Source organism: Podarcis tiliguerta (assembly GCF_965153285.1).
Source record: "Podarcis tiliguerta genome assembly, chromosome: 16".
Lineage (NCBI taxonomy): Eukaryota > Metazoa > Chordata > Lepidosauria > Squamata > Lacertidae > Podarcis > Podarcis tiliguerta.
This window is the reverse complement of record NC_139549.1, coordinates 42,561,926-42,585,118: the sequence shown is the minus strand read 5'-3', so window position 1 is coordinate 42,585,118 and position 23,193 is coordinate 42,561,926. Positions and strand designations below refer to the sequence as shown.

Below are 23,193 nucleotides of genomic sequence, written 5' to 3'. Positions count from 1 at the left end.
ACTGGCAGATGTGATCTCAGAACCACTGGCAGTCATCTTTGAGAATTCCTGGAGAACAGGCGAAGTCCCGGCAGACTGGAGGAGGGCAAATGTTGTCCCTATTTTCAAAAAGGGGAAAAGAGAGGACCCAAATAATTACCGCCCAGTCAGTCTGACATCAATACCAGGGAAGATTCTGGAGCAGATCATTAAGCGAACAGTCTGTGAGCACCTAGAAAGGAATGCTGTGATCACCAATAGTCAGCATGGATTTCTGAAAAATAAGTCATGTCAGACTAACCTGATCTCGTTTTTTGACAGAATTACAAGCCTGGTAGATGAAGGGAACGCAGTGGATGTAGCCTACCTTGATTTCAGCAAAGCATTTGACAAGGTGCCCCATGATATTCTTGTAAAGAAGCTGGTAAAATGCGGTCTTGACTATGCTACCACTCAATGGATTTGTAACTGGCTGACTGACCGAACCCAAAGGGTGCTCATCAATGGTTCCTCTTCATCCTGGAGAAGAGTGACTAGTGGGGTGCCACAGGGTTCTGTCTTGGGCCCGGTCTTATTCAACATCTTTATCAACAACTTGGATGATGGACTCAAGGGCATCCTGATCAAATTTGCAGATGACACCAAACTGGGAGGGGTGGCTAACACCCCAGAGGACAGGATCACACTTCAAAACGACCTTGACAGATTAGAGAACTGGGCCAAAACAAACAAGATGAACTTTAACAGGGAGAAATGTAAAGTATTGCACTTGGGCAAAAAAAAATGAGAGGCACAAATACAAGATGGGTGACACCTGGCTTGAGAGCAGTACATGTGAAAAGGATCTAGGAGTCTTGGTTGACCACAAACTTGACATGAGCCAACAGTGTGACGCGGCAGCTAAAAAAGCCAATGCAATTCTGGGCTGCATCAATAGGAGTATAGCATCTAGATCAAGGGAAGTAATAGTGCCACTGTATTCTGGTCTGGTCAGACCTCACCTGGGGTACTGTGTCCAGTTCTGGGCACCACAGTTCAAGAAGGACACTGACAAACTGGAACATGTCCAGAGGAGGGCAACCAAAATGGTCAAAGGCCTGGAAACGATGCCTTATGAGGAACGGCTAAGGGAGCTGGGCATGTTTAGCCTGGAGAAGAGGAGGTTAAGGGGTGATATGATAGCCATGTTCAAATATATAAAAGGATGTTACATAGAGGAGGGAGAAAGGTTGTTTTCTGCTGCTCCAGAGAAGCGGACATGGAGCAATGGATCCAAAGTACAAGAAAGAAGATTCCACCTAAACATTAGGAAGAACCTCCTGACAGTAAGAGCTGTTCGACAGTGGAATTTGCTGCCAAGGAGTGTGGTGGAGTCTCCTTCTTTGGAGGTCTTTAAGCAGAGGCTTGACAACCATATGTCAGGAGTGCTCTGATGGTGTTTCCTGCTTGGCAGGGGGTTGGACTCGATGGCCCTTGTGGTCTCTTCCAACTCTATGATTCTATGATTTCATTAAAGCCCCTCTCAAATAATGGAAGCATTGCCGTGAGATCACCTCAGGGCATCTGTGATGAAGAAGGCTGTAGCTCCATGGAAGAGCACTGTCTTTGCATGCAGAAAGTAACAGGTTCCATCCCTGTCTCCATCTCCAGGAAGGACTGGGAGTGTCCCCTGTAGGAAACCCTGGAGAGCTGCTTCTGCCAGTCGTTGCAGACAAACGGGAGGCAAATGGGCCAATTGCTGGACTCAGGAGAAGGCAGCTTCTGAGATCCCTTTTCAAATCAGCCTTTTATTTGGAACCATGAGCACTGGGATCTTTGCTTTTAGAGAAGGACTGTAGCTCAGAGTTTAGAGCACCTGCTTTGCATGCAAAGAGTCCCTGGTTCCTGCGGTTCCATCCATGGCAGCATCTCCAGGGAGGTCTGGGAAAAGACCCCGGCCTGAGAGCCCAGGGAGCAGACAGCACAGAAGCAGAGCTAAATGGACTGATGCTCTGACTCCGTGTAAGGCAGATGCCTGCCTTCTAAATATAAACCTGGGTGGACTTGCGGTTTGCTTTCCAGCCCAAAGCCGCCTTGAAGAACTGCTGATGATCCCCAGGCTGAAGGAATGGGCAAGAATAACTACATAAATTCATGACACATTAAAAAGTAATGAAGCTTCCGTCATTCTGGAGGGCTGTGGTGAAGGCAAACAACCCATTTGCATTCAGGCACTTGTCTGGAATTACAGGCTTCATTAATTCAACATTCAGCTTATTTAAAGGGACTCCTTAATAGCAATTGCTCTCTCTGTCACCTTCTTTGCAGAGGTTGGAGGACACGAGTTCTAGTGAAAAGGGGAGACCTGACCTCCCTAAGGAACACTTGTTTCATTCTGGCCCACAAGTGAAGCACCAGGAAATGTGGCTTCCTACTCAAAGGAGATAGAGGCTGCTTGATAACCAGCCCAGACTATTTGCCCATCTAGCCTGGCATCATCCACTGTAATTGGCAGCAACTCTCCAGGGTCCCAGACACAAAAGAGGTTGCATAAGGACAGAAAAGAGCCCGTCTAAGTTAGATCAAAGGCTCATCTCGTCCAGCCACCTGTTTGAACCCCAGCAGCTGGTACTTGGGCAGGAAAGATTATAGCTCTCAGGACTAGTAGCTGTCCACAGTCTTCCCATCCATAAACTTGGTTAATTCTATTTTAAAGCCGTCCAGGTCAGTGACTATCACTACATCTTGTGGGAGCAAATCCACTGCATGAAGAAGTCCTTTCTTTTGTCTTCAACTCTTCAGCTTCATTGGATTATCACATTGGGCTCTAGTATTATGATGAGAGAGGGAGAAAGACTTATTTCTGTATACTTTCTCTACGGTTTGCACCTGTCTGTCATGGGAGACAGTGGAGGGGTGCTTCTTTGGGGGTGACGTCAAACCGTTGGAAAGATACAGAGCCTGCTGGGGCTGTAGAGACCAATGCTGGAGAGGCATGCTTTGTTGCAGCCGGGGCAGATGAAGGTGTCCAGTTGTATTGCTGCAGATGCACCAGGACGTTTCTTCTCCCAGTGGTCATTCCTCCTCTGGTCACTGCTGTGGATACACAACCCGTCTGTCTGTTTATCTCCAGGTACTACAGCCAACTGCAATATACACCTCTATAATGCCCTCCTTTTACTGGTCTTTCCCCTCTAAATTAAAAAGCCCCAAACAACTTTTCCTATTACCTGATCCTTTTTTATCTGAAGATGCCTTTGGGGTTTAAACCTGGAATCTTCTGCATGCCAAGCAGATGCTTTTGATGTGAGCTCTGAGACTTTCCCAGCACCTCAAATGTACAGATGCAATTTTTTATTTGGGTTGCCATGCTCAGGAAAGCATCTTACTCTTTTGTAAAAAGGGATTTGAGAAATGCGTGGAGGGTTTTTTAAACTTGTGTTTTCAACCTAGGTCTACAACCTGCACTTTCTGTTCCAAAGAAAACACTAGGCAGCGTACCAACATGATGTTAAAACAGCCATGGTTCAAGAAATAATCAGGAAACCTCCACCCGCATGAAACAATAAATTATGGGCTGTAATAACTATATGATGGACTGTAATACTGTAACTAGACAGAACCCTCCTGTTCAGGAGCAGTTTATCCCTGAGTATTACTCAGGGATCCTTCCTAAAAGAGGCTCCTGGGAGGCCGGAAGGACATTGCTGGAACAACTCTTGGAATGGGGCAACTGGCTAAAATGTTTTAAAATATTTTAAATGGTTCTAATTTTGATTCCTCTGTTTTTATCAGGTTGATGTTGGTTAAATGTTTAGTTGGAGTTGGCGGTTATTTTAATTTGGGTATAATTGTAAATTGTTTATAGTTGTTGTTGTTGTTGGTTTCTATTGGTTTATTGGTTTGTTTGTTGCTCATATAGGATATTTTGTTTTTTAATGTTTGATGCTTTGTTGTGTTTTTATCTATGTTGTAAGCCCAGAGTGGCTGTGAAACCCAGCAAGATAGGTGGGATATAAATTAAAAAAAATTATTGTTATTATACCAGGTGTTGGGGAAAAAGAGAAGAGTAAAGCCACTGGCTAAGTTCCCTGCTTATGGTTTTCCCAGCCACCTGGCCAGCCACTGTGGGAAGCAGAATGGCCTTTTAGCCTGATCTAGCGCAGTTCTAGTTTTGTCCCAATGGACCCTCCATGGTCTGAGGCAGCTATCACTGAATTCCAGCTGCTGTTGGCAAGCAGTGGGAGAGGGCAATACCAGCTGCTTGTGGTTTTTTCTGCAGGCATCTGCTTGGCAACTGGGCAAGTGGCAATGGGGTTTTACGGGCCCACATCCATTGGGTGAGCATGTGACACTCCTGTGCGGGTCTCTCTTGTTTTCACTTCTCAACCCACCACACTCCCTGCCTTGCAGCTAGGTGAGGCCCAGAAGGCATATGAAGGTGCCAGGCGGACAGCGCAGCGGCTGAAAAGAAAGTGTAAGCAGCTGACGTGTGATTTGGGAGATACACGAGTGTTGATGGAAAGCCAGCAAAGCCGGAACCATGAGCTGGAGAAGAAGCAGAAGAAGTAAGATGTGGGTGTTGGACTGGGGAGTTAGATCTTTTAAAGACTTTCTGAGATCTGCTATTTATTCAGCCCAACACAATTTGAACATACCTCATGAGGTGGCCAAAGTATTGGAGCCTCAGCTTCACAATCTGCCCTTCCAGTGAGCACTCAGGGCTGATTTCCTTCAGAATGGAGAGGTTTGATCTTGCAGTCCATGGGACTCTCAAGAGTCTCCTCCAGCACCATAATTCAAAAGCATCAATTCTTCAGCGAGCGGCCTTCTTTATGGTCCAGCTCTCACTTCCATACATCACTACTGGGAAAACCATAGCTTTTACTACACGGACCTTTGTTGGCAAGGTGATGTCTCTACTTTTTAAGATGCTGTCGAGGTTTGTCATTGCTTTTCTTCCAAGAAGCAGGTATCTTTTAATTTCGTGGCTGCTGTCACCATCTGCAGTGATCATGGAGCCCAAGAAAGTAAAATCTCTCACTGCCTCCATTTCTTCCCCTTTTTTGCCAGGAGGTGATGGGCCCAGTGGCCATGATCTTCGTTTTTTTGATGTTGAGCTTCAGACCATATTTTGCGCTCTCCTCTTTCACCCTCAATAAAAGGTTCTTTAATTCCTCCTCACTTTCTGCCATCAAGGTTGTGTCATCTGCATATCTGAGGTTGTTGATATTTCTTCCAGCAATCTTAATTCCGGCTAGGGATTCATCCAGCCCAGCCTTTCGCATGATGAATTCTGCATATAAGTTAAATAAGCAGGGAGACAATATACAGCCTTGTCGTACTCCTTTCCCAATTTTGAGCCAATCAGTTGTTCCATATCCAGTTCTAACTGTAGGTTCTTGTCCCACATAGAGATTTCTCAGGAGACAGATGAGGTGATCAGGCACTCCCATTTCTTTAAGAACTTGCCATAGTTTGCTGTGGTCGACACAGTCAAAGGCTTTTGCATAGTCAATGAAGCAGAAGTAGATGTCTTTCTGGAACTCTCTAGCTTTCTCCATAATCCAGCGCATGTTTGCAATTTGGTCTCTGGTTCCTCTGCCTCTTCTAAATCCAGCTTGCACTTCTGGGAGTTCTCGGTCCACATACTGCTTAAGCCTTCCTTCTAGAATTTTAAGCATAACCTTTCTAGCATGTGAAATGAGTGCAATTGTGCACTAGTTGGAGCAGTCTTTGGCACTGCCCTTCTTTGGGATTGGGATGTAGACTGACCTTCTCCAATCCTCTGGCCACTGCTGAGTTTTCCAAACTTGCTGGCATATTGAGTGTAGCACCTTAACAGCATCATCATTTAAAATTTTAAATAGTTCAGCTGGGATACCATCACTTCCACTGGCCTTGTTATTAGCAGTGCTTTCTAAGGCCCATTTGACTTCACTCTCCAGGATGTCTGGCTCAAGGTCAGCAACCACACTACCTGGGGTGTGTGAGCCATCCATATCTTTCTGGTATAATTCCTCTGTGTATTCTTGCCACCTCTTTTTGATGTCTTCTGCTTCTGTTAGGTCCTTACCACTTTTGTCCTTTATTATGGTAATCTTTGTACGAAATGTTCCTTTCACTTCTCCGATTTTCTTGAACAGATCTCTGGTTCTTCCCATTCTGTTGTTTTTCTCTATATCTTTGCATTGCTCATTTAAGAAGGCCTTCTTGTCTCTCCTTGTTCTTTTTTGGAAATCTGCTTTCAATTTCCTGTATCTTTCACTATCTCCCTCGCATTTTGCTTGCCTTCTCTCCCCCGCTATTTGTAAGGCCTCATTGGATAGCCACTTTGCTTTCTTGCATTTCCTTTTCATTGGGATGGTTTTCGTTGCTGCTTCCTGTATAATGTTGCGAGCCTCCATCCATAGTTCTTCAGGCACTCTGTCCGCCAAATCTAAATCCTTAAACCTGTTCCTCACTTCCACTGTGTATTCATAAGGGATTTGATTTAAATTTGTATCTTACCTGCCCAGTGGTTTTTCCTACTTTCTTCAGTTTAAGCTTGAATTTTGCTATAAGAAGCTGATGATCTGAGCCACAGTCAGCTCCAGGTCTTGTTTTTGCTGACTGTATAGAGCTTCTCTATCTTTGGCTGCAGAGAATATAATCAATCTGATTTCGATGCTGCCCATCTGGTGATGTCCATGTGTAGAGTCGTCTCTTGTGTTGTTGGAAAAGGGTGTTTGTGATGACCAGCTTGTTCTGTTGGCAGAACTCTATTAGCCTTTGCCCTGCTTCATTTTGATCTCTAAGGCAAGACTTGCCAGTTGTTCCTTTTATCTCTTGATTCCCTACTTTAGCATTCCAATCCCCTATAATGAGAAGAACATCCTTCTTTGGTGCCACTTCTATAAGGTAAGTCTTCATAGAATTGCTCAATTTCAGTTTCTTCAGCACCAGTAGTTGGTGCATAAACTTGGATTACTGTGATGTTAAAAGTTCTGCCTTGGATTCGTATCGAGATAATTCTATCATTTTTGAGATTGCATCCCAGAACAGCTTTCACCACTCTTTTGTTGACTATGAAGGCCACTCCATTTCTTTTATGGGTTTCTTGCCCACAGTAGTAGATATGATGGTCATCCGAACTGAATTTGTCCATTCCCGTCCATTTTAGTTCACTGATGCCCAGGATGTCAATATTTATTCTTGCCATCTCATTTTTGACCACATCCAACTTACCCAGGTTCATGGTTCTTACATTCCAGGTTCCTATGCAATATTTTTCTTTACAGCATTGGACTTTCCTTTCGCTTCCATGCATATCCGCAACTGAGCGTCCTTTCGGCTTTGGCCCAGCCGCTTCATCAGCTCTGAATCTACTTGTACTTGTCCTCCGCTCTTCCTCAGTAGCATGTTGGATGCCTTCTGACCTGAGCGGCTCATCTTCCAGCGTCATAACTTTTTGGTGCCTGTTGTCTTTGTCCATGGAGTTTTCTTGGCAGGGATACTGGAGTGGCTTGCCGGTTCCTCCTCCAGGTGGATCACGTTTGGTCAAAACTCTCCACTATGACCTGTTCATCTTGGGTGCTCTGCTCGGCATAATTCATAGCTTCTCTGAGTTATTCAAGCCTCTTCGCCATGGCAAGGCAGTGATCCATGAAGGGGAATGCTCTTCTATGCCTCTTCAACTGAGATCTAGTGTCCCTATCAAGGGAATTCAAGGCAGTATTCTGCCTTGGCCTGGAATACTGTGTCTGGATGCCACGATTTAAGAAGGTCCCTTCCAGCTTTCCAACTCTATTATGCTGTGCATTTAGAGCAGGATCAGGGTTCCTCTGAGAACATGCTCAGCACAGCATGCTTTTCAGGAAGGAACTGGTGATAATAACACATTAAAACTATTTTGCAGTCAAGGCCATTTCATCAGATTTAACCTAAAGAAATTTAGCTTGACATCTAGTTTATTTTTTCAACTGGAGGTTTGTTTTCATTGGCTTCTCCTACACCTGGAAGTTTGATCGTTCAGCTGCATTATTTCATTGCTTATTTGCATGGCCAGGCAGGAGGTGACTTCTTTCACAACACAACATTCTATCCAGTGACACACACACACACACACACACACACACACACATCCTGAAGTACAACTATGCTGGGAAGTAGCCAGAGATGAATTCCACTTCTTTCCACCCAAGAAACTGAGCACCAAAAGTGGGTTGAAATTTGCTCCCCTACACTCCACTGTTCTTCCAGGTGCAATGCTTCACAAGCCTGTCTTCTCAGGTGCAGCTGCCCTGCCCTTTCCCCAGCATGCCCCTGACTTCAGTAATGCAGTTTTAAGTCTTTATAGCACACGCTTCATTGAAGACGCTGAAACTTCCAATCTATCTCTGAGTCTGTGGAAGTTTGGCACTGAATTCTAAATGGCAAAGCCATTAATTATGAATGGGGGAGCTCGTGAATTGCTAATCTAATCAAACAATTCAAATTTCATACCATTTATTGGAAGATGCTCAACTTTTTTAGAAGAGCTCAGATATTGGATGCTTTAAGTTCTTTATCAGAGCATCCTTTTTTAAAATAAAAAGGGGGGGTGTATGGGAGTCTCAGTGTTGGCATCCATCCAGAAACCGATTCTCGGGTCTCAGGCAGAGATCGTTGCAGGCGCTGCAAGTAGATCCTTTAACTCAAGGATTGAGGGTCTGCCACTGACCTTTGATCCCCGCTCCCCACCTCAAGGCCTACCTGCTTCATCTCTCCTCTGCTTGCACCCTGAGATACTGCTAGGGTGCTGGGGCCAGGCAGCAGGGTCCTCAGATCTCTTCCTGAGCACCCAATGTGTTACTGGGTAGGTAATGAATTTGGATTGTTGTACAGTTTTGGAGAAATAAATGCATTTAAGATGACCTTATCTAGAGGTTATTTGGGGGTGGGTAATGAAAAACTAATCAAATTGATTTGGAACAGGATCTGCTAGGAAATTCATTGGGGAAAACAGATTGAAGAGAAGCTTTTGGGGGGCGGTGATCTGAGGTGATTATATTTGGGCAAATTTGGACTGGAAATTAGTTGTTTCCTCCTACAACATTCACACTCTAAATCTACATCTATACCTATTAAGCTAGCAGCACATACACGTTTTATTCGAAGGTCAGTCTATGGGTCAGTGCCCCAAATCTTCTAAGTCCCCAGCAAAGCTTCTGCTTCAGCCTGCTGTAGTTGCCACCCAAATCCTGCAGTTGGTTAGGCTACATAAGGTGCTGTGGAAAGGTTTATGGCCTGGTCTAGGAGAGCCAATGTGGTCTAGTGGTTAAGAGTGTTAGACAAGGACCTGGGAGACCCAGGTTCAAATCCCCTCTCGGCCGTGAAGCTCACTGGGTGACCTTGGGCCTGTATCTGCCTCTCTCAACCTAACCTACCTCACTGGGTTGCTGTGAGGATAAAATGGGGGCGAGGAGGACTATATACACCGCTTTGAACTCCTTGGAGAAAAGGTGGGATATAAATGCTGCTGCTGTTGCTGCTGCTGCTGCTGCTGCTGCTAATAATAATAATAATAATAATAATACTCAGAAAGGTGGTATGTGTGTATATGTGTGTTTGTGTGTTTGTGTTCCTAAACCCACCAAATATATTTCATATTCATTTTAAAATATATGAAACAAAATTGCAATAAAGCTGGGCTTGCAAGCTGGTCCTGGCTCCAGCGACTGTCCTTAAGGACTTTGAGGCCACGATCGTCCTCTCCAGGTCAAGATTCATGTGTGGCCATCTACAGCTCTGGCCAAGACCCGGCAGCTCCCGGCCTGCATCTTTGCCCTGCTGTGGGACTTCCTGCTGGGAGTGATGGAGGGCCAACTCATGAGACCTTTTGCCTCTGTCAGATTTGACCTGCAGCTGGCTCAGGCCTTGGGAGAATCCGCCTTCGAGAAGAGTCTTCGGGAGAAAGTGTTACAAGAGAGCACCAGCCTTCAGTTTGAGCTGGGGAAGTTACAGCGGAGCTTAGAGGTAAGGCAGGGCAGGGCAGAATGAAGAGGAGCAAAGGGCACAAGGGTTCTGTGGTTGGACTAGATGACCCTTGAGGTCCCCTCCAACTCTACAATCCTATGGTTCTGTGAAATGAGCCATGGCAAAATGCATCCAGATATGCAACTGCTGGGGCACATACACAGGTCAGACAGCTGCACAAATCTTTCAGAATCTCAAAGTCTGAATTCGAAAGCCAACCTTCCCAAGTTTTTATTAATTGATTTAATTTCATGAAATTTATATACTACTTGGTTGTAAGAAAAACCTCCAGGCGGTTTGCAAAACAACGAAACATTATCAATAAGGACAATTCAAAAAACAGCTACATAAAAACCTTTGAAGAAAAAAATTCAAAAATGGCTTCAGAATTCAGGATCTCAAAATTTTTATTTTGAAATGTTTATTTTTGAGATGCACTTTAAAAAGAAAGCACATCTTGCCTAGTTTCTGATTTTAAATCCTATCAGCACCAAGAAATGGTACCTGTATTGTTTTCCAAGACCTTTTTCAAGGTACAGTATCTGAAATCATTTAACTCTCCTGCCTTATGGATGCTGCATTTTAATGTTTTATTGATATTGTAAGTTGCCCAGAGAATGTTGTTGCCTGATGGCATATATATATAGATGGCAAATAAATAAATGATACAGTTGACTAAACTGTAGATGTGTCAATTTTTTCCCTTGTCTTCTACGTCCCCCCACCTTCACGATCCCCCCTGCCGACCCCAGCAAAAAGAACTGGACAATGCCAGCCTCAACCAGCGGCTTGTGCTGTTGAGCAGCCAGGTGCAGGAGCTCAGTGCCCCTAAGGACCTGGATGCCAACTCACTGGCTGCCCTCCAGAAGAAACTTTGGGACCTGGAGTCAAGAGCGTCTGAGCAGCAGAAGGAGCTGAGCTCCCAAGCAAGCACCATTGAACAGCTGGAACAGGTAAGGTGGCCTCCAGAGGAGGAAGTGATTTGGCTTTCATCAGCACTTTGGGTGCAACCTTGCCCTCCCTCTGTTCCAAGAGTACCAGCTAGGAAGTACTGAGCTAGGCACAAGAGTTTGGGAAGAGGACTATGCAAAACTCTCTTCTCCACAGCCCTCAGTCTCCCGCCCCCCATCTAGAGTCAACAGGACTGACCTCAATTACAGGGTTATTTTAAGGAGCACAGAAAGGTGATGCAGGGGGCAAGCAACCTACACGCCCCCCCAGCCATGGACTACAAGGAGGAGAAAATAAGATGAGGGAGTAGCAGAAAGAGAGGGGGGAGGGTGCCTTCAGTGATGTTTGGCTCCACCCACTACAGATCAGTGGCTCCCAACAAATTTTCCATAAGTGAATGTGGCTCTCAACAGAAACCCTCAACAAGTCACCCTCCCCAACTGAAGGTGCTTGTGTTAGTGTTCAAAACCCTGAACGGCTCAGGTCCCAAATATCTGAAAGACCCCCCCCCTCCTTCCCTGCAGACCATCTTGAGTGCTCAGGCTGTTGTAACCCTGCCCCCCAGGACCTCACATTGAAGGGTGGATAATTCATCACCTTCATCTTCATATTGTCCTGGTGCTTCCTTTCAGCTTCACCTGAGACTCGAACTGGAAATTGAGAGGATGAAACAGCTTCACCAGAAGGAGCTGGAGGACAAGGAGGAAGAGCTGGAGGATGTTCGGCAGTCCTGCCAGAAAAGGGTATGGCATGGGGAGGCAGCCACCTTTGTCCTTGTGTGTCCTTAGTCTGGCAGATTTCTGTAGCTCTGGGCATTCCAGCAGACAGAGCTCTCCACTCCTGCCCTTGAAGGCCATCCTGTTCATTTCACATAGGAAGCAGCTGCAGTGAATAATGGCTAAGTACCTATGTGTGGCATGGAGAAAGTACTGGACAGCGAGAAGTTATTCTCCCTGTCTCATAATACTCAAATCTCATGGACACCCAATGAAGCTGAATGTTAAAAGATTCAGGACAGACAAAAGAAAGGACTTCTTCATGCAGCACATATTAAACTATGTAACTCCCTCCCTCAGGAAGAAGTGGGATGGCTTTAAAAGAGGATTAGACAAATTCATGGAGGAGAAGGCCATCAGTGACTACCAGGCATACTGGCAAAACTCTGCCTCCAGAGCTGACGCCAGTAATGCTTCTGAATCCCAGTTGCCACTGGAGGGAAGAGGGCTCTTGTGTTCAGGTCTTGTTTGCTGGGTGCTGTGCTGGATGAGCTGTTGGCCTGACCCAGCAGTCTCTTCGGATGGTCTTGTGTTCAGCTGATTTGTCCCACGGACTGTTCTGTCTTGTCGGATACAGAATGCAGAGCACAATGGACACTGGAGCTTGACCGCTGTCATTGGAAGGCAGATCTCATTGATATATAGGTGGGATTAGTTCTGCTTCTATAAATTAGAGAGAATTGTGGCTGATTATATATGCTTTCTGGTCCCACTGAGTAAAATCAAGACTAGATTCAAATTAATTTCTTTTTAATTAACTATATAATTATTTCTGCCTATGATGCTTCAGAGGCACTAAAATATTAGGCAAAGCTTGTTTTCAAAATTATAGTGATATATTAGAAATCTGAATCTAACACGTAATGTTAAGATCTGCTGCTTGGTATGCATGAATCTTCATGGATTTCCATTTCCTTGGGCTGCTATTGATCTTTTCACAGAAAAGAGACATTACTTTAAAGAACTACAAATAAATCATGATATGGGTGAGTGGGGACAGCATCGGCATGCATGTTATGGGCTGGAATTAAGAGATAAAATGATGGGCCTCAGATTGTGGCCCTGATCTTGAAGGTGTCGGTTTTAATGACACCTTTGATGGTCATCTCTGCAAGTGCCCACTGTTGGGACTTTAGTCTTATTTTAAATGCATCTGATGTTTTGTGTTTTAAAATGTTTTTAATTATCTTATATGCAAATCACATTGAGGCGTTGGTTTAGAAGATGATAATCAAAGATAATGATGATAACAACAACAACATCAACAACATGCAAAGAATCCCAAATTAACCCAGAAACCGTAAGAGGATAGTTTCAATGATGCTTCCAATCCAATCAATCAAAAAGGGTCAAGCTGTATTTGTTTTTCTTTCTTGGGTCAGTTTTTCCCAGTCAGGAGCTGCCTTTGAAACATAAAACAAAGAGCAATTAAAAACAAAAATACCACCAGTGCAATTTCAGGTTTCTGGACATAAGGAAAGTTGTTCTGGTGAAGAGAGGATGCAATGGCTGCAGGCTGCTGCTACTCGCTGGCTCCCCTCTCAGTTCCGCTCAGTCCATTCAGACATCGCTCTGTTCCTTGGCCTCTTTTACAGCTGCGTCAGCTGGAGATGCAGTGTGAGCAGGAGGGCGAAGAGAAGCAGGCAATTCTCTGTGAGAAGCGGGACCTGGAAGGGCTGATTGCCACACTCTGTGAACAGGTAAGGGAACTGCAATCTGTCAGTGACTTGGAAGGATGTCACCGTTAGGCCCTGGGGAAATAATGTAGAACGCCAGCAGTGGAACAGGTGGCTTGTCTCTACCCTGCCATCTCCTTTCCTGGAGCTATATGCAGGGCGGCAAGGGGGTCACTTGGAGGAGCACAGCCTCCAATGCCTTCCTTTCACCCTTACAGAATAAAATAAATGTGTAAGCCAAGGCAGTAGCACACAGGCAATTGTCACCACACAAGTGTCTAGAATCGATCTCATGCTCACAAGCTGATGGCAAACCAGCTGATTGTGCAATTTCAGGGTGTAGAAGGGAACTCACATAACTGAATGCCCTTCGTTTCCTAAAATAAAATGAAATCACAATCCTTGCCTATAGAAAATTGAAATTGAAATACTTTATTGTCACTTGTACAACTTGTATACAGTGAGATTACACGAGCACCCCCCACTCATCTCTCTTAGTCTTAATTCCCCTCGTTTACTGATGCACATCCACCAAACCCGAAAGTCAGTTGCCCTGTTGTTATATTTTCATTCAGTAGCCTGAATGAAATCCAGTAGCCCATGGATAGAAGCTGTTCTTTACCCTGTTGGTGTGACTAAGCATACTTCTATATATTCTGCCCAAGGGAAAGAGCATGTCAGGGCAAATGTGGACCTGGTCACTTTGCCCCTAAGACGTTAGCTTTCTCTGTGCAAGGATTTGTGTTTTGGGCAGTGCAATGCTATGACTGTCCTGCTCAGAAGTAAATCCTAGTGAGTTCATTGAGGCTTACTTGCAGGTAAGCATATAAGAGGATATCCTAACTCTATGTTACATACCCTTATTATGGCAAGCCACCCAGAGTGGCTGGGGCAATTCAGTCAGATGGGCGGGGTACAAATAATAAAATTATTATTATTATTAATTATTATTATTATTATTAGGTTGAGCCAGGCCCTCATAAAATACTCCAAATATCCTCACCTTCTGACATATGTGCTGATGAGGTTATCATCCGTTAGTCTAAGCCTCACCATCTGAACCCAATTTCTCTCATCGTTCTTCTCCAACTTAAAAAAACAACAAAAAAAAAACAACCTTTCTAAGCTTGAAACCTCTAACAAGCCTACTCTAAGATTTCTTGGACCACATCTGTTTGGGGTTTATTTGGAAGAGGAGCTGCATGTTTGTTTCACAATAGGACAAGATGGCACACAACTCCCCCCCCCCCCGGGAACTTCCTGAACACTTCCTTTCCGCTTCCTGGGATGGGAGCAGTGCCAGATTTACGTATAAGCTAAACAAGCTGTAGCTTAGGGCCCCACTCTCTTGCCCCCCTCTCTTGCCCCCCCCCCCAAAAAAAACTAAAGGAAAAAAACCTGGATGTACATTTTCAAAATACAAGATAAAAAACAAATAAAATAAAACCTACATACAGCAACTGTGTTTTGTGCTGTGTAGGCTCCTATGAATTACCATATTCAACACAAAAAAACAGTAACAATTTGTTGTTGACAAAGGACAGCTGGACATAGAAAGGGCCCCATTACCTTCAGGAGCTGAGGGCCTCATCAAACCTAAATCCAGCCCTGGATGGGAACCATGACTGGGGAATCTTGCAGCATGCAGTGAATGACTCAGTTGAGGGCAAGGTTCAGACTACTCCTCAGGAGGAGAACCATCAGTATTTCATTTGGATCCCCTTCAGAGGGAGGACACAGTCCTGCCACCATCCTCTCACTTAGAGATGAGTTCCCTCTGTCTATTCCCATCCTTCCAGAAGCCAAATGAGTGCCCATTAAGCAGCCAACCAGCTCTTCCAGGGAAGCAGAGGCTACCACATGCCTGATCAGCCTACAGTTGACTCTGGCTCCTTTCAGATACAGCTTCTCTTGATGAACTTGACATCCACTGAAGCTGAATGCTGGAAGAGTCAGGACAGAGAAAATAAAGTCGTGTGTGGAGGTAAAAGAATGTCCCAGGATTTGGGCTGTCTTCCAGCTGCAAAGATTCACAATGTGACAGAGAAGTCGCCAAATTTTATAAAGCCCACTGACCACTAACCCTTCCTTCTGATTCATGTGGGTAAAATAATACTGACACACACAGCCTTCAACATATAGCAAGGGAACATGAGACTCTGGGCAGGGAGCTGAAGTGTGCTGGTCCCGGGGGGGTTACCGTGCGGCATGGTCCATGTCCGGTCCGAGGCTGAAGCGGGGTCCAAGGCAGGGAGTCGGGCATGGCCAGGAACTCTGGCAGAAAGCAGGACAGGGTGCCGGCAGGAACAGGTAACCAACGATGTTGCTCCTGCAACCTGGGACTGGACGGGCTGGCCTTTATCTCCTCTGAGGCATAGGGCGGCCCCGGTCCACAGGTGACTCGCCTTTCCTGGCCTGGAGGCGAGCACTCCTCCTGCAAGAATTTAGTTCCCTCCACCTCTCTGCCCTGAGCCTCTGCAGCTCCGGAGAGGCTGGAGGGTTACTGGACCCAGAGGCAACCTCACCTTCCCCTGACAGGGCTGAGAGAGGAGCACCTGCAGGCAATGGGTCCTCGATCACCTCCGGAGCCAGAGCAGATTCAGCTGTTGTCTGCTCCTGAGGATCCGGCACAGGTGAGGGCCCTTCAGGTTCAAGCCCCTGCCCCGGCTCAGCCGGCCCTGGAGGTGGCGACTCCTGTGCAGGCTGGGATTCCTCCGGTTCAGCATCTGAATCCGATTCCCAGGCCACCATGAAGAGACTTGGGGCACAGGTGGTATTTTCATCACTCCTTCCTGTTGAAGAAGAAGAAGAAGAAGAAAAAGGAGGAGGAGGAGTTTGGATTTGATATCCTGCTTTATCACTACCCTAAGGACTCTCAAAGCAGCTAACAATCTCCTTTCCCTTCCTCCCCCACAACAAACACTCTGTGAGGTGAGTGGGGCTGAGAGACTTCAGAGAAGTGTGACTAGCCCAAGGTCACCCAGCAGCTGCATGTGGAGGAGCGGTGGTGGCCCAAGAAGACAGAGGAAAATACTGGAGATAAACCACTGGCTGCGCAGGTGGTGTAATGAGGAAGGGTTTGGCTTCTTGGATCATGGTCTTGAGGAAGGACTTCTGGCAAGAGATGGGCTGCACCTCACAGCAGTTGGCACAAATGTGTTTGCTAGGAGTCTTGCGAATCTGATCAGGAGAGCTTTAAACTAGAACTTCAGGGCGAGGGAGGCAACATTACAGATGACAGAAGAACTCACAGTGCTAGGGATAATAGTTTCTTTGATGCACAGGAAACTAGCCCTAACCCTAACCCTAACTGAAACCGAAACCTGCTAAAGTGCAAGAAACTACAAGAAAGAAGCAGCCGGAGGGAACAACTCATGGTTTCCATTGCCTCTACACAAATGCACAAAGTATGGGAAACAAGCAAGACGAATGGAGCTTTTAATGCAGGATGGCAAATATGACTCTGGTAGACATTATTGAAACCGGATGAGACCCATGACTGGAATGTAGGAATTGAGGGGTATAACCTGTTTAAAATGAATAGACCAAACAGGAAGGGAGGAGGAGTAGCCATTATATATGAAGGATGTGTACACTTGTGAGTGTACGCCTCCAGCAGGAGTCTTCATATGTTCTTACGTTTTTAGTTGGCTTTTCAGGACCCCTTGTCCTGAATGCTCCCTGCCTCACTTGGCCTTGTAGCTGGGCTCTGCCTCCTTCCTGTGCAGCCTCAAACGTCTTGTGTGTGAAGACAGATTCTGGATTGCAGCTTCATATACCAAGCACAGTACAGTTAATGGCTGATAACTGTGTGTGCAGAATGCATAATTCAAGATGTGTTAAAAGTCACCTTAAGGGCAAGACGCGACCCATGAAAGTGGATTTTGGAGAATTGGAATTTGCTTGCAAGAAGTGGAATTTATACCTTTGCTAATTTGTTAGTTTTAACTTCTTTGAGTCTGGCTGTGGTGTGTGGAAGGGGAGAAGGAACTAAATTTAAGATGCTTATATTTAATAACAAGATATTGGGTTTTTTTTTAAAGGGTGCCTTACTGAAACAGATATCAAAAGCAAACTGACATTTTCAAAAATCAGAACTGCAGATTTGTAGAGTAACTCAGTTTAATTTCCAGGTTCTTGCTTTGAACTTGCTGGCCCATTGAAGCTGAGAAAGGCAGCCCCTGTGCCAGCTGCTCCCCCTGGGGCACCAAGGGTGTTCTGCAGTGCTTTCTGTGGCCTCTGCTCTGTGCTCATGGCTCCTGAGGGCCGCTGGAGGCAGGCAGGCAGGCAAGAGATTGCTGCTGCTGCCAGTGCCACTGCCTTCCTCTGACCTCCACCACTTGTGATTCATTGGCTGTTTCTGCTAGCAGAAGGAAAGAGCTGCCAATTTGGCCATTGCTTGAAATGCTGCAGAAGAGAGTGACGTTTGCAGCCACTCTCTAAAGCCCTTGTTCGTTAGCGTGACACAAGGTTGGAGATGGCAGAGGCAAACACTGAGGTCTGAAAACAGCAGCAGTGACTATATTTGTATTTAGAGCACGGAATTAATTTATTGTGTCAGATGCATTCTGTGATAAGACCAGCGGAGCATTACAGTGACTGAGGAAGAGAGAGTCCAAGGGGGCTAAGTGGGGAAAGCAGAAGCCATGTTTACCCAAACGTTCCCCAGCCAGAAGCCATCTGTCAGAAAAGTGGGGAAGGCCACCGGCAGTGCTGATTTGTCCTGTTGCAAGGGGACTGTTGCAGGCTGTTTCCATGGGTGCCCAAATGGCAGGAATGAGTTCCCCGATCTGATTCCCTCAGATGTTTTGGAATGCAACTCCCATCAGCCTCCACCTCATCTGACTGGGGCTGATGGGAGTCGTAGTCCAGAGCATCTGAAGGGTTCCAGGTTGGGGAATGCTGGCATTCTGGCATCAAGCCTCCCGAGTTTTCAGCACCAGGTAGAAACCACAATCTTCGTCTTTTTCTCTCAGAGGAATGCTACCATCTCAGCTGCTGCTCAGCTTCTCTGTCTGCAGTGCCCTTATGCATCATATATATGCATTTATATATATATAAAGTTTTACATAACAAATTTATTTGGAGAAGTGGCAGGCTTTAAATTGAACCCCTCTAGAGTTGGACACGACTAAACAACAACAAAAGATGAAACTGTTGGCCAAAAATGTAACAGCACAGGAAAAGGAAGAATTGGAAAATACATCTGGCCTCAAGATCTGTCATAAAGCAAAATACCTTGGCATCTGAATCACTTCAAAAAACATCGAATTGGCAAAGATGTACCATAATTGTGACAATGTATGTTGGAAATGTAAAGAAAAAGAAGGTACCTTCTATCATATGTGGTGGACTTGTCCCAAGGTAAAGGACTTCTGGGGAAAAAATTATAATGAATTTTTTAAAAAATGATGAAATATACATTTATTAAGAAACCAGAGGCCTTTCTCCTTGGGATAGTTGGTACTGAACTGCCCAAAAAAGACGTGAAAGTATTTTTGTATGCCACAACAGCTGCTAGGATTTTACTAGCCAGTTAATGGAAAACACAAGAATTACCAACGGTAGAAGACTGGCAGATGAAGATGATGGAATTTATGGAGCTGGCGGATCTCACCGGGAGAATCCGCAACCAGAAAGAAGAGGATTACCAAGAAGATTGGAAGAAATTTAAAGACTATTTCAATAAATACTCTTAACATTAAAGATATGTAACCACTTCAAAGAACCAATCAGGCCTAGGACAAAATTAGACCTAAATGTATAAATAAGAAAATGTACTATAAGAAAGGTAAAGAAATTGGAATACGACTGTAATATTGTTTTATGAAATAATGATATTGGAAACTGCTACATTCAAATTAAGAGGAAATTCAGATGGAGGAGATTAGAGGAAGTCAACTAAAATGTTTATGAAAATGGATTTTAATTAATTAATGGAGTTTCTTTTTTCTGTTTAGGTATGTTAAGTCTGTTATTCTTTTTTCTTATTTTTTTACTTCTATATTGTGTTGTTGTTGTTGTTATGTTGTTGTGTTGTTGTATATTCTCTGATTTGTTATGTCTATTGAAAATTAATAAATAGTATTGTGTGTGTAGCGGGGGAAACATCAACTTGTTTCAGTATAATTATGTGAAAGTTTGGAAAGAGATCAAAGGGAACCTCGAGATCTGAAGTAGGCTAAACCTCTAATTTTTAGGAAACATTTCCATCATCAAAATGACCGTGGTTCCCAAACTACTTTTTTTTATTCCAAACAATTCCGATAATGGGTGGAGCAGGCTACCTCAAAATCTGGCAAAAAGACATTTCCAAATTTTTATGGCAGGGAAAAAGACATAGAATTAAACATCAATTTTTAATTGATACAAAGGAAAGGGGAGGCTTTCCCCTGCCAGATTTAAAATTATATTATGAGGAAGCCTGTTTCACCTGGATAAAGGAATGGTGCATGCTTTAAGATCCTGTCAGGGAACTGCCATCGGAGCAGGAGGAGGTGAGAGGGCTCTCAGACGATGGTGGAGAGGGCACCAGTAGGGGGAGGGATAGCCCATATGCTGGGGAAGGAAATCAGCGTAACACCAGTGGAGAAGGGGAGGAGATAGAAGAAGCGGAGAGCTGGCTCCAAGACTCTTCACAGGAGACAAGCGGAGAGGGAACAAGTGCTCCGTTACCCACACCCACAGCGCGTAAAAAGGTTACGAGCAGGCAACGGGGGAGGAGACTGGGCGTGAAGCAGCTTCTATGTTGGAAGCGGTTTAAGAAACGCCCATTGACGGATTCTGCCAGCGACTGAGGCAGCCACGAGATAGAGGCTGCTCTGTCAGAAAGGGTTCAACCATGCAAGACAGCCACGAGTGAAGGCAATTTACGCACAAGCAATCCCTAGAACCACAACAGATCCCAACCTCTTAGAAGGGTATGAAAGCAGGTACGGATGGCATGCATACCTGTGGTATGGGAAAGTTAAAATCCACAAGAACGTCTTGAATCACATTGTTAGAAAATCCCTGTATATGGTCTGGGAGAAATATAAAGATCTCTTAGAGCCAAAGGCACCTTGGTGGATCTCACCAGTTGAGGCATCTGCGGTAAAAAGGAAAAACACGGGAGGAAATTAGCCAACATATAAAATACTATTAAAGGAAGAAAAAAATGAATTAAAGCTGAAAAGCTTTGAAGAGATAAGAGAGAAAATAGCAGATTGGTTCCAATACTTTCAACTATTTGAAACATTCAAAACAGATAAAAAAAGGGGCTTGCGACAGAGGCAATCAGATTGGAAACAGATTTGGTCAATTCCAAAACAAAAGCTCTTTCTAAAGGATACCGAATCCTCCTTGACTTCCCAGTCAAGGAGGAGGAGGTGAAAGTGCCCATGATTAAATGGGCCCAGGATTTTGGGTACAATATAGATCTGATAGTGTGGGAAAATCTATGGAAAGTAAATTGGAAATTTACGGCGTGTTATACACTGAGGGAAAACTTTCAAAAAATGTAATATCATTGGTACCTGGCTCTTTGGAAGCTTTCAAAAATGTATAAAAATGTATCTAGTACTCGTTGGAGATATAAAGAAGGATGTACAATGTTCCATATGTTGTGGTTATGTAAAAAATTTAAGATCTTCTGGGATGACATTTACATAAAACTTTAAAAAATGCTCAGGATTTTATTTACCAAAAAACCCCACAAAAAACCAACAGAAGCCTTTTTACTCGGAATTACAGGACCAGACATTCCTAAGAATGTAAGAGAAACATTTTTATACACCACTGTCGCTGTGAGACTTTTAATAGCGACTAACTGTAAAAGTGATAAAATTGGTTGAATATGCAGAGTTAGCCAAATTAACCGAAAAAATTAAAGACAAGTCAAAGCAAGTATTTATTGCAAAATGAGAGGTTTTCAAAATATACCTTAAGAACAATTGTGGTAGTATGAAATTGGTCACTGCCTTTGAATAACCTCTGTAATTATATTAAGAAAGAAATAAGGACACAGGAGAAATAATACTGTATTATAAAATATCATATTTTTTGCTCTATAAGACTCACTTTTTCCCTTCTAAAAAGTAAGGGGGAATGTGTGTGCGTCTTATGGAGCGAATGCAGGCTGCGCAGCTATCCCAGAAGCCAGAACAGCAAGAGGGGTTGCTGCTTTCACTGCGCAGCAATCCCTTTTGCTGTTCTGGCTTCTGAGATTCAGAATATTTTTTTTCCTGATTTCCTTATCCAAAAACTAGGTGCGTCTTGTGGTCTGGTGCGTCTTATAGAGCGAAAAATACGGTAATCAGATTGGTTTATGCAACAAGTCTGTAAATATAAAATGAAGTATGGAGATGATGGGAAGTTAAATGTACTTTAAGAAGATTAATTGTCAAAATATATCAATTTATTTTCTTTTTGTTAACTTTGTATCTATGTAACAAATGATGTAACTATATGTTTTACATAACAAATTTAAATTCAGACACACTATTCACCTCCTCATTTAGGATTCCCTGATTCCTTTGACTTCCCTCCCTCCTTCCATGGTTACCATTATCAATCTTTTTTTTTATCTGCTTATCTTATTTTCTCTATTTTGTTCAAAGAATAAGAATCCATTTTTCCATAGTTTTTTGTACATTACAAGCATTAATCAAATCCTGACAAAGCATCCTTCATGCTGTGTGGACATTGTGGCTCTTCTTTGGCTTAAACATGGTTGTGTGTTGTCCAGGGGCCGTGCGTCCCATTGTGCAGCCTGAGGCAAAACAAGAAGCCACTTCTCCTTGCTTCTCTGGCAGCAGGTGGGGCACCCATGGTGGCTCTAGATGATGGTGATGATAGAGATAAAGATAAATAATTTATTATTTATACCCGTCCATCTGACTGGGTTTCCCAGAGAAGTGAGGAGAAGTGACTGTGGCTTCTTGCAAGATATTGCAAGATTCCACAAGATTCCTTGGGGCTCTCATGAGAGCTCACCAGAAGCTGCTGCCACAGCTTCTCTGCCAGCAGTGGAGGATGGGTGTGATGCCCATGATGGTGCTACCCCCTCATACTCTGCCACCTGAGACTGCTGCCTCTGTTTTTAAAAATTGTTTTTGAATTTTAATTGTACTTGATTGGTGGCTGGCTGCCTTGAGGTCTTGTGAGAGGAAGCAGGAAATTAATTAATGACATTGATTGAAGGAAGGAAGGACCAGCTATTCTGTGGAGTCCCCAGTCTTTTTTGGGGTTGAGGGGCACATCTAGAAATCTAGGAAAATACCTACATTTCCCCCTCAAATAGAAGAGAAGACAGATAAAATGAAAGCAGACAACAGCCCCCAAAACAAAGCCATCCCCAACCAAGCAAGAAAAAAGAAACCCTTCATTTTAAGAAAAGCTGGGTGGGGTGGTGGAAGAGGCCTTGGCAAGTGCTGGGGGGGCGTGTCTGTGCCTGAGGCGCAGCCCAATGCTCCCCTCTGCACAAAATTTGCATATGCTAATTTATCCTTATGGGTGCAAAGGGGAAAGGGCATGAGATTTGGGGCTTGGTGCAAGTTGCCCACCCTAAGCCTGCCCCTGCTTTCTCTTCCCACCCCCTTTCCAGATTGGCCATCGAGATTTTGATGTGGAGAAGCGACTCCGGCGTGACCTGAAGAGGACTCATGCTCTGCTGGCTGACATGCAGCTCCTGCTGGAGACCTCAGGGGCAGATGCAGGGTCGTCCGGGGGCAGGGAGGAGCTGGAGAAGCTTCGTGGCAAGGTGAGAAGCTGGGTGGATGGAGTGGCTGACTGCATTTATTATTATTATTTATTATTTATTGAATTTAAATACTGCCCTATACCCAGAGGTCTCAGGG

General features: G+C 44.5%; 1 protein-coding gene across 8 annotated transcripts in view; it reads left to right on the top strand.

The window, feature by feature from the left end:
• Window positions 1-23,193, top strand: part of MYO18B (myosin XVIIIB) — a 256,252-nt gene that overhangs the window by 137,551 nt on the left and 95,508 nt on the right. For all 8 annotated transcript variants that reach the window (XR_014506212.1, XR_014506213.1, XR_014506214.1 and 5 more), the window contains 6 exons: window positions 4,372-4,526; window positions 9,831-9,954; window positions 10,707-10,907; window positions 11,538-11,648; window positions 13,277-13,381; window positions 22,941-23,096. Coding sequence is in view for 5 of the 8 variants with exons in the window: in XM_083418972.1 (XP_083275098.1) it covers window positions 4,372-4,526; window positions 9,831-9,954; window positions 10,707-10,907; window positions 11,538-11,648; window positions 13,277-13,381; window positions 22,941-23,096 (852 nt within the window). In the remaining 3 variants the exon portion in view is untranslated. The remainder of the gene's footprint in view (window positions 1-4,371; window positions 4,527-9,830; window positions 9,955-10,706; window positions 10,908-11,537; window positions 11,649-13,276; window positions 13,382-22,940; window positions 23,097-23,193) is intronic.